This window comes from Mercenaria mercenaria, chromosome 8 (genome assembly GCF_021730395.1).
Source record: "Mercenaria mercenaria strain notata chromosome 8, MADL_Memer_1, whole genome shotgun sequence".
Lineage (NCBI taxonomy): Eukaryota > Metazoa > Mollusca > Bivalvia > Venerida > Veneridae > Mercenaria > Mercenaria mercenaria.
In genome coordinates, this window is record NC_069368.1 from 27,300,702 (window position 1) to 27,317,789 (window position 17,088).

Here is a 17,088-nt window from a genome sequence, read left to right on the forward strand (position 1 = left end):
TAGTTAATCTTTCTTACCTGACGTTTAGTAAGATATCTTTAATTTTCTGAATTTTGTCAGATGAAAACTAATCAGGTAGCTGCTGTCCTCGCTTTATTTCATAAAATTATCGTGCAGAAAATAAAATTGTTTACTGATGCAGTTTATTGATAATTAGAAGTTCAGGCTTTTGTATTCAGTAATTTAAAAATAATACTATCTCAGTTACTGTAAAGGTTTAGATCAGTCCTGATCAAATAGTAACACTGCTCGCCAAAGCATTGTTTGAACTTATCCATCTGTTATAAACGTAGGCGGCTTTTATTATCTTGAGACTAAATTTAATTAGTGTTTACTTTCAATTAGTTTACTTAAACATGGATGAAAAGATCCCTTGATTTTGAATGATTAATCTTTTTGTTATCAAGTTTGTTAATGAATAAACTATGTTTGTTAACAATGATTATCGCTTAGGCATCCATATTTAATTTATTGTTGTTGTATTTTGAGCTTCTACTTTTCTGAGGCTACCGAATACTATGTTCAATACATGATTATAAAGTGTTCCGTTAACTGGCTTTTGCAAATATATTGTTTGAACAGTTGCATTACCTCTTATAGGCAGTCTAGATCAAACCGAGTCTGGTTTTTTATTTCTGCATTTTACGCTTACATGGCATATTCCTCATATATTTGTGTACTAGTAACATATACCATAACGTAATATATTTTTTTCAGACGGTGTTTCAAATAAGTTATAATCGAAAGCATTTGGTCAATATGAATAAAACAAGACGTTGTAAAGGACACATTCTCCTCTCTATGAGGATTTTACAATTTTCATTGTCCCTAGATTGTAACTGATTGTTGACAACTTCTAATGGTATGTGTATTGTGTCAAACTTATCAATAAAACCCACAACAATGAATTGATGCCTCTCCTTTTTTTCAATTATATTTTGTACTAGCAAAAAGCTTATGATATTTACGTTACTTTTGACACGTTCACCTCAGCTGTATTACCTGTGTGAGTATTTGCTTTGAATTATATGTGGCTTCAATAAAAGAAGAAAACAATTGACAGAATTTGTTTCTGTAGCTGTGCAAAAGCTTTTTAGTGTACGCATGAAACTATATTTTTGCAGAGCTACTGGTAACAAGTGCCCTTTTGTCTGTTACTAATTTCAAGAATCGTCATAAGAATTATGTTATTAAAATTCAAACAGCTGATTTTAAAACTTATATAAAACAATTAAAAATATTCCCTTTTAAGCCTCCTTGGGCGAATGGTAAGGTCGCTAACTTCAAATCGCTTGCCCGTCACCGCTGTGGTTTCACAACCAGGTTTGGGGTATAGTGTTCGTTTAGGTGACAGAGGAAGCCGTCCAGCTTGCGTACGGAATGTCGAGGGTTCTACCCAGGTGTCCATACATGCCCAAAATAATGCTCCGAATGAATTTTGGGATCTTCATGTACCGTTAACAGTTTGCCATATAAACTGGAATTGTGTTGGTGCGACCTAAAACCCAACAGAAACAAAACAATATTACCTTCCAATTGTAGACGTGAAGCGATTAAAGCAGACGTGTCGCTTAAAACATATCATTTTATTGCAATCGAGCTGATATGAATTTAATGTTTTAATTTGTAAGGGATATATTTGTTAGGTAGAATAAATGATAGCTTAATTGAATGTTATGCAAGCTAAAGGTATCAACAATTAGACTTGTCAATTTCTGCTGTTTTATAGAAAAAAACACAGTAGTGATTGTTTCAAATTTTGAACTAGATTTGCCGGAAGTACTATTTTATTGAAAGTTTGACTATGCTCTTTTCATGCTAAATATACACGGGCCACTATGAATATGCTACTGCAATATAATCTTTTGAATTAAGAGATTGGTATCAAACGGTTGTAACTCATATTAAGTAAAGAAGTACACGCAACCGTTTCGGACAAACAATAACAGAAAAGTCACATTTAAATGACACAATCTCTCGTAAAGTACCCGATATAGAAAAAGATGAACATGTAAATTAGGCTATAAAGTAGTTGATAACTCACGCTTCTAAACCTAATTATAATACCTACGAAGTTAAGGCCCTGCTAAGTTTGCGCTAAATTAGACTGTGTTAATCGGCATTAATTAAGTTTCTGATATAATTTTGTCAGTGTCAATTTGCCGAAAAAAAAAACATTAGATATTGTCAGACTGGATCCCCAGGCTACGTGTAAATGCATACATAAACCAATAAAAAAGAAGTAACAGACACATTCAAACATGACGAAGGAACTTAGTAGGGTACGGCTTTGGGACGAACATTGACAAAACCAAACCTTGTGAGTTTAAACTATTTCACTGGCGACAAACCTCATTAATGTTTTTAATTCCAACTATGTCCCTATTATATAATGAAATCTGTCAAAAGATCCTTTGGAAGCATAGAATGATACCAAGCAAATATTACAGACTCGGTTTGATTGAGTCTGTTCATAAAAGATACTTAGAACCAATGCAAATATAATTTCTGCTCGCAAGTGAGTATCTTACACACGTAACAGTATCCACAGCAACCCAGTGTTAAACCCAAATATTTTCATGTAAATCCCTCAAAATGCAATTTTCTTGTACCTTTTCCTCCAAACCTTCAAACACGCCTACAAAAGTCCATTTTGATTACCCGTGCGTCTGTTAGATTATTTTCGTAAATAAGTCTATTCAGTCAACGGGTATCCATTTTATTGTTACTCAGCAAATTTTTATATTTAAGGTTTTTAACGTGGTATAAGATTTGGTAAATGATTTTAGTTGCAACGCCAACGTAGGTTATATTGATGTAATCTGAAAGGTTGAAATGGTGGTGTCAAATGTGGAACCTTGGAGCCAGAGCCAGTCCAGTATAAGTTCAGTCTCTCTCTTGCTGAAATAACTGGATGATGTTTGGTATAACTGTCTTTGAAAGGTTCAATACAAACTTTGAGAAGCACCTACTTTCGAGAAGAATACAAGTCATTACTGATGTCAATGGAAATACCCTTGATTTACTAAATGTCGGCAAATTCTGCTAAAAATGGTTGTTCATGAGCTTGTAATTGCTTTCAACGTGTAATATATTATATTAATGTAACATTTGTAAACTCGCGCAAAGAATTGCGTATCACGAGCTACGTTTGCGCAGGTGACAAGATGACGCATCAAGTGTTACAAAAGAAACCACTTATGGGTTAGGATCATATTTAATAAACAATAATACGTGAATATCAAGTTATTTGAATCCAAATTGCAGAATGAAATAATACCAATATATGGTGTTTTTAAAGTTGTTTAGTTCTCTAGTATAATTATACAGGTATTTTTATATCTTATTCTTTAATAGCACTTTATATTTGTTTCTGCCTCTAACACAGCGATGGACTTACAAAGAAAGGGGAATTTCAGAGAAGATTTTAGTTTCAGTGTGAGGAAAGAAATAAGCTATCAAAATGTTAAAGATACTTTGTTAGTCTTTATTTTAAATAATTCATAACGCATGAACTTTATGTTATTTGTTGACACGGTTGTATAAAGTTACTGTTTTGATCAACTTAGGTCACGAGAGATTATACACAATGTATCCAGTTTTAATCGTGATTAATATACGATCAAGTCAATATTATGTTGATTAATCGGCGCGATAATATTGAGTAATTCCCAGCACTAATTAGCGCAAAACCATTAATATTTTAATTTCTTTTCAACTATTATGGAGATAGCCTTCGCTATGGGTTATGTATCTGTCTGGCTGTCTTTATTTTTGATAATCGCCTACCGATATACGAATGTGAGATTGTGAGATATAAGTAATAACGGGTAATATTTGTTACTTTATTTATAAGTTTAATTATATAAATATGGATTTATGATCCTTAGCTTCACGTACAGTTCAGTCAATTTTATAGGTATGACTAATTGTCTATGAAAGAAGTTCGCAGAAACCACCTCGGTAGCCTAGTGGTAGAGCGTCCGCTTCGAGTGCGGAAGGTCATGGGTTCGATTCCCGGCCGCGTCATACCAAAAACGTAAAAAAATGGTACTATTAGCTTCCTCGCTTGGCGCTCAGCATTAAGAGGATAGTGCTAGGACTGGTCAGCCCGGTGTCAGTATAATGTGACTGGGTGGGGTATCATGCCACGTGTCTACGTCGTGATATTCCATTGAAGCAGCACTATAAAGTTGGGCATTGTGCTCACTGCTACAAGTAGACACCGTTGTTTATATGACTGAAAAATTGTTGAAAATAACGTTAAACCCGAACACACACACATAAGTTCGCAGAAAGCATTCCTCCTTAACGTAAAATAGATTATAACATATTTAATGAAGCTACTTGGGTCTCAGTGCTGACTTTCCAATACTTTGTCCTCTAAGACAAGGAACACGACATTGGCTTCTTGATCCATCATCATATGTGCCAATTTAAACCTGATATTGTTTAATCTAATGACATGTTCAAACCGGGCTATTTTAGGTAATGTGTGGTGACGAAGTATAAAGTGCAAAATTTATGTAAATCAATTTATTCTCACTTTAGTAATGTTTGCTGTGCTGTGTTTTACCCTAGATTTATTGTTGGTTTCCTCTTTTTCTCTACACTGTAGAATTTGATAAAATCAATATTTTTAAGACTTTGGAATGTATTAAGACTAGTCGGCAAAAAAAATGATACGTCCTTGTTTTCCCTATTGCGGGTTAAAATTATAAAATGAATTATGACATTGGTTCAAGTGAGTGTGACTCAGCTTTCTATCTGTCTAGCGGGATGTCGATAGACGTATCAAAGTACCCGCCTGCTCCTAAAATAATGTCTGGATGGGTACCTTGGGTCTTTATTATCAAAGAATTATAGTAAATGCTCGTCCGAGAAAATGGAAACGTGATAACTAGAATGTCGTGTTTATTAAGACTGGAGGACTAGAGTACGGTCAAATCTTTAAATCAATCTGTTAAACAATCAGAATAAACTATATGGCTTGTTAGATCATAACCTCCTGGTATTTAGATATCATTTCTGAAATAAAACAAATAAACTGAAAAATAAGTGCAATGAACGGAAACAGGAACCATACTGTTAATTGATAGAATTTTACAATGAAAATCATTTAAGACTAGATCTGTTCAATATTCCATATAGGAAATGCCAGAATGCGAATGTTTACATTTTCCATGTTTAACATGAAAAGTTTCTCTCTAGTAAGTTGGTTTTTGTGAACCTTTATTCAGAAGAATTGATAATTTCGAAAAGCTTTACGTACGAGCAATGCCGAATACATTTCCAGCAGGGAGGCATAAAGCATGTTTTGGAAGAAAAACATAAGAGCGAAAGCATATTTGTACGCAACAATATGCTATTCTTGTTGGGAATCGTTAACAAAGTGCAAGTCCTTCTACTCCAAAGAACATTTATAGATTGTTTAATTGCTAAATTACATAATTATTGGTTTAGTCATTTCATATATTTCAGTTACCTTAAATGTCATGTACGGAAGTGCGTCAATAGCTAAGCATACATGTTAAAAAAGGTTTTTGTGTTCCTTTAAATGGATTTAGCAGAAATATATATTAGCCTTCTAAGAAGTAAAATTACTAAATTTACCAGTAATTATTGACTGTGTTTTTTTGTGATCATTGAGTAAAGTCAATATTTAACTGCAAGTGCTGCAAGATGATGTTCTACTGAAGCCTTTGCTAGGGGACAAGAGGAAAGTTGCGCATTTCATTACATTTTTTGTTGAAATTACTTCAAGCAGGATGTATTGTTTTCCCTAGTAGTTTCCTTCAATTTAATCAGACACATTTTCTTTAATTTCCAAGAAAAACCACCATGTCTAACTGTTTCTCGAACAATATAAAGCTTGAACATCAAGAACTGTATCGCTTAGATACACTCTCAACAGCGATAACTGAATATGATTTAAATACACTCCACCTAGTAAATGTCTAGCTCCTTGTCAAGCTTAAAGCTCTGATGTTACTGTTTTTCTTTCTTGTGCATGTCATATCAGCAGTTCTGAGAATACACTATTTTGGTCAGAATTGATCATATGCAGTATAAATTCTGCTAACGACGCCTAAAAGTAGCAAAGTAAAACACGACCCGCCCTTTTATGACACAATTTGTAAAAAGTTGAACTCCTCAGAGCAACAACATCTGTGTATTTTAGTCTTACGATCAATGTTTGGTCTGGAGAGACTGTAATGTACTCTGTTTGTAAAATACCAACCTATAGGTATTTATTTATTTATTTTGTTGAGTTTAACGTCGCACCGGCACAATTATAGGTCATATGGCGACTTTGCAGTTTTGATAATGGAGGAAGACCCCAGTTGCCCCATCGTGCATTATTTCATCACGAGTAGACACCTGGGTAGAACCACCGACCTTCCGTTAGCCAGCTGGATGGCTTTCTCACATGAAGAATTCAACGCACCGAGTGAGGCTCGAACCCACATCGATTAGGGGCAAGTGATTTGAAGTCAGCGACCTTAACCACACGGCAACGGAGGCCCCTCCTATAAGTATTAATTACTTGTATTATTGCCTCTGTAATTGCATACGTGCAATACGTTATTACGTTTAATTTTCTGTCACACTTGTCCATGCTATAGGTTTTCAAATTCTTGCTTTTTTCAAAATTATCATAAGGCCAGCTGTTTCAATGAAATGTTGAGAACACATACCGATTGTTGTATTTGTATCTTTTGTTGCCATCAAACATTGCCTGTTAAAGTCTCAACTTTCTACACAGATAAAACAACCGTGCATTCTGTTCAACAGTAATTGGCAAAAAAGAGCGGTTATACTGTATTTAATTTCTATTGACACTGAACCCACGCCTAATTCTGTTTAATTGTTTGCGGGGATCTCTTGTGATTAATGTAAATAATACTTTATTCCAGTTCAATAACATATCATAGCATAATTTTTTCAGGAATCATGTTGTCATTTTCATAACAAATATATGTTAGCAAGGGTTTCTAGAACGAAATGAGGTTGTAAAACAGATGTTCAGCAAAGAAGATTACTTTCATATGTCTGATGTAGACGTGGAGGATTAAGCAAATACATGTACAGCTGAAACTCGTTTTTTCGAATTCCAAGGGATCGATCGTTTAGTTCGAGATAACAAAAATTCGAATGAAAATATAATTTTTTGTGCAAGTGTTTTCGAATATCTTCGAGATAGCCGGAATTTTAAGATAAGCGAGTTCCATATATCGAGTATTTTGTAACCTGTTTATAAAATTTACAGATATGTCACAGAATGAGCGGCCTCTTCAGAGAATTGGAACTGTTTTCAGTCAGTAACAACTAGTTATATGCTAGAGTTTTGAAACTGTGCCCGAAATCATATTTTTAACGTAAGACCCATATTATCAGAATAATGTTCAAGACTAAGTAAACAAAATTTTACCTACCGTTGATTTATTAACGCTGATTTTTGCGATGTGAATTTTTATCCTTTATATTGGATAAAATGAATGCGACTTTCCATACTTTTGTATGTAATTAAGACTTTGATACCTTTTTCTATTTCTAGGGACGATGATACTGTGTCATTTATTGAACACGTAATTAAATTTGATATCGCTGATAAACATCACGTTTAGATTGATAAACCATTGGTATATTTGCTTTAACAGATAGCAATCATAAAAGATGAAACTTTCATTTAATTAACATTTTCTAGTCACTCAATATAGAATAATTAAACAGATCAATGGACAAAACAGTATGATAATAACGGTTATATTCAGGCATTAATAGGTTTAGATAAATTGGTTAGATATATATATATATACAGCTTTAAAGAGATATTATAATAAAGGTTTCGCAAATTAACGTTAGCAACAATGGGATTTTTACTTTTTCTAATTTACTATGGATTTCCTATGTCTTTTACTGGTATGTCTAGAAATATTTTAAATTTCAAAATTTTAAATTATAAATCTGAAACTTACGTGCAATAAAGATTGATATAAAAATCACACGGTACTTGGTACCTCAATTAAACCTATAATAGGACGAAGGAAAAATAGTATCAGACTGAGTTTGATTTAGTATGTTCATGAGGTCAGCTCCTATCATAATAGCTGACTCGGTTTGAATTTTTGTGTCTATGAATGGTAATGAAATGTGTGCAGCACCTAACATAGCAGCCTCGGCTTGGTTTTATATGCTTATGAGGGTTAATGAAATATGTGTAGCACCTACCATAATAGCAGCCTCGGCTTGGTTTTATATGCTTATGAGGGTTAATGAAATATGTGTAGCACTTACCATAATAGCAGCCTCGGCTTGGTTTTATATGCTTATGAGGGTTAATGAAATATGTGTAGCACCTACCATAATAGCAGCCTCGGCTTGGTTTTATATGCTTATGAGGGTTAATGAAATATGTGTAGCACCTACCATAATAGCAGCCTCGGCTTGGTTTTATATGCTTATGAGGGATAATGAAATGTGTGCAGCGCCTATCATAGCAGCCTCGGCTTGGTTTTATATGCTTATGAGGGTTAATGAAATATGTGTAGCACCTACCATAATAGCAGCCTCGGCTTGGTTTTATATGCTTATGAGGGTTAATGAAATGTGTGCAGCACTTACCATAATAGCAGCCTCGGCTTGGTTTTATATGCTTATGAGGGTTAATGAAATATGTGTAGCACCTACCATAATAGCAGACTCGGCTCGACTTTATATGTTAATTAGGGATAATGGAATGTGTGTAGCACCTATCATAACAGCAGACTCCGCTCGACTTTATATTTTATTAGGGTAATGAAATGTGTGCAACACCTATCAAAGCAGACTCGGCTTGGTTTTATATGCTTATGAGGGATAATGAAATGTGTGCAGCACTTACCATAATAGCAGACTCGGCTTGGTTTTATATGCTTATGAGGGGTAATGAAATGTGTGCAGCACTTACCATAATAGCAGACTCGGCTTGGTTTTATATGCTTATGAGGGGTAATGAAATGTGTGCAGCACATACAGTTTACACCGGCTTGACACGAATGATAATAATAATAAATGAGAATTGATAACAATACTCAGTCCAAGTACAGGGCGGCATTTTACAGCCGCCACAAAACAGAAAACGAGTACTGTTACGAAGGTAAATTTAATCTGGGAATTACAGTACACGATAGAAGTCTACTGAGAGTACTTCTTATCACTATCAAAGACATTGTACTGACGAATCTCTTTCCATGTAAAAGTTCTGTCCCAGATCATTATCCGAGATATTGTGCTAATGAATTGCATTCTATTTAAAAATGTCAGCACTGGATCATTATCCGAGTGATTGTGCTGAGGAGTTGCTTTCCCTGTAAAAGTTCCAACCTGGTTCTGATATGGCTGAACATTTGATCTTATCTTCTCTCTTTGAAAGAGTTCTTGTGCAAAAATGTCAAGCATTTTAAATTCTGTCACGAGATTATATTATATATGTTAGACATGACACTAGTTTTTGTAATTTATGTTTCCGCTTTTTTCCATTAAAATGCTCTTCGTCTCTTGACTTCAGATACCTCACTAACTTATTTATATCAAAGCTTTTTATTGGTTCAGATGTTTTTATTGGATGATAGACTGAATATATACAAAAACTCCGGATGTACCAAATGCCTTGTTATTGACATGGATTGTATTTAATATTGAACTTCTTCATTGATGTGCATTTTTAGCTCACCTGAGCAAAGGTGAGTTATTGTGATCGCTCGATGTCCGGCGTCCGTCGTCTGTCGTCTGTCAACATTTAGCTTGTGTATGCGATAGAGGCTGTGTTTTTCAACTGATCTGCATGACATTGGGTCAGAAATATGACCTTGATAAAATCTAGATCAAATTCAATTCTGGGATCAAAAACTAGGTCACTAGGTCAAACCAAAGAAAAACCTTGTGTATTTCATAGAGGCTGTATTTTTCAATTGATCTTCATGAATTTTAGTCAGAATAATAACCTTGATGAAATCTAGGCCAAGTTTGAAAATAGGTCATCTGGAATCAAAAACTAGGTCACTAGGTCAAATCAAAGAAAAACCTTGTGTATGCGATAGAGGCTGTATTTTTCAATTGATCTTCATGAAATTTGGTCAGAATGATAGCCTTATGAAAAAAAGGTTGCGTTTGAATATGAGTAATTTGGAATCAAGAACTAGGTCCCTGGGACAAATCAAAGAAAAACGTTTTGTATGCGATAGAGGCTGTATTTTTCAATTGAGGTTTTGTCAGAATGATTGCCTTGATCAAATCTAGGTCAAGTTCAAATGTAGGTCATCTTTGCTAAAAAACTAGGTCACTAGGTCAAATTGAAGAAATTACTTGTTTACAGTTAAGAGACCACATTTTTGGTCCAATCTTAATGAAAATTGGTCAGAATATTTGTTCCCATGAAATCACTAGGTCAAACATGTTTACACTGTTATGGTATGTTTCTCAGGTGGGCGGCCTAGGGCCATCTTGGCCCTCTTGTTATTACCTCTGATAAGGCTATGATTTTATATTTAATTCTATAACGAGTTTCAAATAAAACCTACAACTATGAGCAGAGTATGAATTATATATTTTCATGTTTAATAAATCAAAAGTATTTTAATTTGAATAAAAAGGAATAAGTACGATGAATAATATTTCTTACAAAGACTTCAGCTTCGCTTAATGCATTCAAAAAGCAAGTTCTTATCTATGTGAAATCTAGATGTGGTGAGACATTTTCTTAAAAACGGTTTTATTAATAATTATATTGATTTTCTCTAACTTCTGTTATGCTGATGTACGTCATGTCATCAGTTTTGTTTGTTTGTTTTGGGTTTAACGCCGTATTTCAGTCAGGTAACGGCGGGCAGTTAACCTAACCAGTGTTCCTGGATTCTGTACCAGTACAAACCTGTTCTCCGCAAGTAACTGCCAACTAACCCACATGAATCAGAGGTGAAGGACTAATGATTTCAGACACAATGTCGTTTATCAAATAGTCACGGAGAAGTGGTAGTTTTAATATTAATTAAAGCCAAATGCGTCGTAATTTAGTCAGAATCCATTCAATGCTTGTCGCTGGCAGATTGTAGTATCCGTCGTGATTTTTTTTTTAGGTGGACTCTCGTGAGAGCGCCGATTCCAATGCATTGCTATGGTTTGCGCTCTGGGGGAGCTGCGTTTTTGGAACGTACCTTTATTTGTTTGATATTCATCCTTGCTTTTTAACATCTGTTTATAAAATATACGTTTCTTATTTCAATATATTCAATGTCATAGATGGGAATGTACCTCGCGCAACATCTTATGTGATATAATATTATATTTCTGAGTTTATCTAGATTTTTAATATCAGAATTCCGATTAGGTTTTAATGTTTCTCAGGGTTCTGTAGACACTTTCGTGTGTTACAAAACTGCAGGATATCTTACTTAGCATAAATCAACATTTCCATGTAAAATTTTATAAAGTTCCCAAAGCTTTTTTTCGAAATTGTGATTTGCCTGATATTTACAATGGGGAAAAAATTAACCATAAAATAGACATTGTGTAAGTTATTTTGAAAATTCAAAAATATCATACTATCACTCTTGGAGGCCTTTAGAATGATAAGCTTATATGCATAGATCTTGCGGAATAAAGCCGAAACCCGCGAAAATTAACATGTTGCGAATTTAGTGTATCAAATAGTAGGCAATAATTCTAATTCAATTGCAAATATTTAAAAGAATCAATCAGTTCAGTACTTCACAAAGATTGACAGATGTCAAGAATGGTATCACATCCGGGTTTGCTCTCAAGTACGTAGCATAATCGATAGTTTACCTCGAGAAATAATGTTGCATGAATTTCCAACAGGGAAGCAATGCAAGTTTAATGTTTTTGCATAAAGCTAAAAGAAGGAGAGTGACAGTCCATAGCTATTATAAACGATCAGTTAGCTATCAATATGCTGTTGTGTTAAACCTTGAGAAACGGAAGTGCACCACCACAATGCTAGTCTCTACTCAGTCCTGATATTATGTATACTTTCAATGGATTTTTATATAGACGCGTGGGAAAGGTTTCGTACAATTTAAAGAACTTTGTCATCAACATATACATAATATATTATTTTGTATGGTAAACAATGCATTATTTCCACTTCTTTCGGCATATTCATTTTATAAGTAATTACACCATTGTTGAACAATTCTTCAGGAAATCATTATTTACAAAGAGACATTACATAATTACGCTGATGTTTCGTATGAAAAAAAAAAAGAAATACCATAAACTAGTCAAACTATTATTATCTACTGCAGTATGTCAACAGGTTTGGGGAATGCAAAATGATGGAAACATACATGGGCGTCATAAGCTGGGCGTTCACGTCAAGTTAATAGGCAAATACGTTTTGGTTTGTAAGTATGTAAGTGAAAAGACAAATAAAGCAAATACACCTTAATAAAATATAAAGATTTTTGTCAGTTTTGAACAAATATTGATAAATGCCTAATACATTTACTAGTGGCGAAACACTTTTGAGTAAACCTCTGTGTGTTTCCACTTTTTGGTTTTCACTCGCTATAAATAGCGCTGTAAACCTGTATCGATTTTTCTCTCAATATTTATACACTTTAAATGAAATTAAAGTGTTTCAACATATCTCCAGCAAAAGATTTTTTTATAATAATTCAGCTAACTTTAAAACAGTGTACATACTCATACAATACCGATCAGTGTACCTTTATGTAAAATAACAAACAACGGTTGTCGGTGGCTTAACTTCGTACAATAACATTAATCTCTCACTTGATTACTTGTGGGAATGTCTTAGGTAAATGATAAATTAAACAACCCAAACAAAATGTTGCCTGGTTTCTCAAACTCACATCACAACATGTGTTCATCTTTTTTCTGTATATTATGCTCTGTAAATTATATAAACACACCATATGTATTAAGTTTGAGGTACACGCTTAGGGAGATAAGAAGATTTTTTGCCTTCAGTTGTGAAACTGTACAATATTATTTGTTTATTTTTTCCATACCTTTAACATGTTGAAGACTTAATGAACCTTATAGTAGTGTTGAACATACACAGTTGCATGTAATTAATAAAATAATAATATTCAACATCAATTGCAAATAAGATAGTTTTATCGTAATATAAATATATAAATTTGTTTGAAAATCACCTTGGCTTCCGACATTGTCTGTTAAATGATCAGTTAATTTCTTACACTGACGTGCCATTTTGAACACATTTATTTTGGCAAATATTCATCTGAAAGGAAACATACTATGAATGTGCAAATAAGTAAAGGTGAAGGTCATTTTGAGTATTTTCGGAAGAGAGCTGTTGTCGCGTTAGTACAATTACTCCAACTTATACAGTAACTGACCACCTGCAATATTTGTAAGTGTATACTTGTTCATGCATATTTGAAGTAGCCTGTCTGCTATACCTTTACACTAAAGATGCTCTTTGTAACGGATCAACTTGTCTATGTTTAGGGGGTTCTGGTGTTTTTTCTTTGATATTGTATTTGCTTTTATTTTACAACAGGTTGAAAGTACACAAGTAAACATTTTCAGATCAAAAATGAGGTATAGATCTTAAAAATATTCCCAGTAGGCTTTGAGATATGCGCGGTGAAAATTTGTAATAATTTTCACTATAAAAATATCAAGTAAAAATGGCACCAAAATGGTTAAAATGTCTAAGAAATCATTGTCATTGTTCAAATACAGCTTAATTCACTTTTTGAAATGCACAAGATTATTAGAATAAAGCAACTGTTACTTAAGTACATGAAAAGGCAAACAGAAAGTAGCTTAGATTAAGAAAAAGACCAATATAAAAAAAATTGTTTTATAAAAAAAGTGGGTGGGTATGAAATAAACATCGTCTATAGCATACAAATCCTAAAAAGCTCGCTTAGTTATCACATCTACCTTGATTTTTTTGTGGTATTGGGAAACACTACAGCTGAATTACATGAAACAGTGATATAGATGGAAAATTATTATTTTTCTATAAAAATTCTCAAGAAATGTGTCTAAAAAGTGATATTTTGTAAACAAAATTGACGAAAATTGACCCTTTTATCAATTTATGTAGTTAAAATTACTGTAAATAGCACAATAGCAGAGGAAATGCATTTTACTATCACTACTGCACAAATAAAAGCCTAAAATTCATCAACACAATTAGCGAAAACACATTTTCGGTGGTCTCACTGAAATGTCGATTCAACTTCCAATAGTTCCCCGATTCAAGAAATAAAAAATTTGCATTGCAGTAGTTAATATGCATTATTTACACTGAAAGATGAAACATTGTACGTGATATAGGTAATGCCATTTAAAAATCTGATACTTTTGGTCAGTTTTAACAGTAATTTCACCATTTAATGCATACACTGAACCCCCTACTATGTTTGGCTCTAGATATATTTGCTGTGCTCCGCGCACTTACCATTTTATTTTTATGTTTTGTCCTAACAAGGAGTAAAACTGCTTTTGCCCGAATGATTATGTGGTCCCGTCAGTAAACAAGGGTAAAATGTTCCTGCTGATTTGTGAGACGTGATAGTAGAGATTTAAGTGAATTATTATACATATTCATGATATTGCACCAGTTCAGATTTTTAGTTAAATACATGCACACTGAGCTGTAGGTGTCTTCTTCTAGTGGTGGTACGTTACTTTAAAGTCTCTCATTATCTATGATATGACCTGTGTACATCATAAAAATTTTAAACTGTTGGAAAACGTAAATTAAATTGGATGCACGTTTTAGAGCAGCCGCTACCGTTATTGTATATTTGTTTTGAACTACCACAATCAGGAAAATAAAGCGTATATTTTATTAATATTTTCAAGTCTCTAATTAAAATAAAACGATTAAGCAGATCAATGGCCAGACAATATCATATTAACGGTAATATTCAGGCATTAATAGTTTAAGATAAATTGGTTTGATAAAAATAGAGTATGATTAACTGATGTTTCCAAAGGTTTCTGCAAAATTTGGATGGATAGTATTCCTGTTTTTTTTTATATACTACGTCTTTTACAGGACCAAAGCAGTACCAAATTTTATGTGTTTGAAGATGTATTTCTATGCGGAATGATATACATCGTGAAAAAGGTTAAATAAATATGTCATTCGCTATCACATAATCAAACCCATAAGAGGATATCACTGAAACATTGATAATTATGATGTTGCATTAGATGAATCGTTTTGACTGGCTCTACTCTTGAGATGTATGAAATATGCAACATTTATGCACCTACCCCTGTCTTAATTTGAATTAATATAAAAATGTAAATGAACATTGTGAAAACTTGGTTGCGTCAGTAAAAATTGGTAAAACACTGAGAATAAATAAATGGGGATCGACAATGTTATTTGGTCTGACTGGCTTCAATATTTGATAAAACTATAGTTACTGTTACAGTACCTGATTTTCTGAAAATACCTAGTATACACTTTTACAAGACTGAGTCCAAGTCAATTTAGGCAGATTCAAAATCTTGGTGCCATGTTTCATCTCTGTCTTCTTGGTTTAATATCTAACGAATCAGTTAATGGACTCCATTTAAAAGTACCGCATCTAAAACATGTAATTGTTTTTATGATGGCTACATGTAAACTACCGCTTTTTGTTGTGTTATTTTAGTGTGTGTGTGTGTATGTGGTTTTTTTGTTGTTGTTGTTGTTGTTGTTTTTTGCCAAATTGTTCCTTATTTTCAATAAGATTGTAATCATACACTTAGCTAAGCTATTTTTAAACTATTTTAGTGTAGCAGCAACTATTTGTATTTGCTAAATGAGTTAACGATGTCCTTTCGAGGTTACGATTCATATATTTCTATTTATAGAGTGACCATCTGTTCGGGTTAATATCAGACAAAGCCTTTTCATGTTTGTATGGACAGGAAGAAAGCAGGACAGAAAAAGCTTCCGGAATTGTTTTTCTGTGTGCATATTTGGCTGTCCTAATAACGACTAGTCCGTCTGGGATACAATTTTATTTAATCAATGTATAGGATTTTATTCATAATACTCTTACATTAATTAGTAGCCCAGATTCAACAATGTATTTAGTTCTTGTTACAAATAGAAACAAATCATACTCCATATTTGTATTGATCAAACTTAGAAAAAAATATATGCTTTTGCATTTCCTTACAACAAACAAACAAAAAAAGGAGCCTGAAAAGTGAGCATTTTTATTTCAAACATAAAATTTTCCCTTGCTTGTATTTTAGCTTTATGTAACAATGTATTGTATTTAAAAGGCATGGGACCATGTAATAGACAATTTTGTTATGGTCACAAAGCCACATAATGTCCTTAATCCTGAAGAATATGACATATAAATAGAAGCATTTCGGTATGTCTCTATAATGATTATTTAACTAAAAAAACAATTTTCAGTTAAGCAGTGGATCGGCATTTTCCGTATAAGAATTCGGCATTCTTCGGTTATCATGCAAAAAAAACAATTTCTCTTATGGCCGAAGGTTGCCAAAATAGCAAAGTTTATTACGTGAATACATAAATGTACTGAAATCGTTGATTGTTATTACGGGTCCTATACTTTGATTAATTCTGTATCAAAACTTATTCTTATAAATTAATAAATACTGAAACTGTTGTTTTTTTCTTTAGAACTCCCCTGCAAAAATTTAAATCATCCAATGTTATCTTTGAATATGCATAACAGGAATAACAAGCATATCACTAGTTGTTTTACCTTTATTTGCGTTTCCGTTTTTTTTCAGTTAATATGCTTTTAGTGTCGGCACTTAAATGCATGCCAGATTAATCTGAATGAAAGCCCATTCGTTGACTCAAATGTTGTCTAATAACGATGGGCTACAAATAACATAAATTCATGGATTTTATAGATTATTAAATATGTTCATCAATATGCAAATTTATTACCTTTGATGCAAATGCAGTCGTTGTTTTTATTTCCTAACAAGGTCAAACTCATATCTGTATAAACAGTGTATGAATTCTTAATCAAGTACATAATTTGTAGACACAGCATGTTATAACTCATGTAGTAATACATATATAGTGCT

General features: G+C 33.2%; 1 protein-coding gene across 1 annotated transcript in view; it reads left to right on the forward strand.

The window, feature by feature from the left end:
- Window positions 1–4,722: 4,722 nt before the first annotated feature.
- The window catches only part of LOC123566713 (neuronal acetylcholine receptor subunit alpha-9-like), a 41,410-nt gene continuing 29,044 nt past the window's right edge, over window positions 4,723–17,088 (forward strand). Inside the window, exon 1 of the mRNA XM_053549085.1 lies at window positions 4,723–4,833. Within this exon, the coding sequence (XP_053405060.1) occupies window positions 4,723–4,833 (111 nt within the window). The remainder of the gene's footprint in view (window positions 4,834–17,088) is intronic.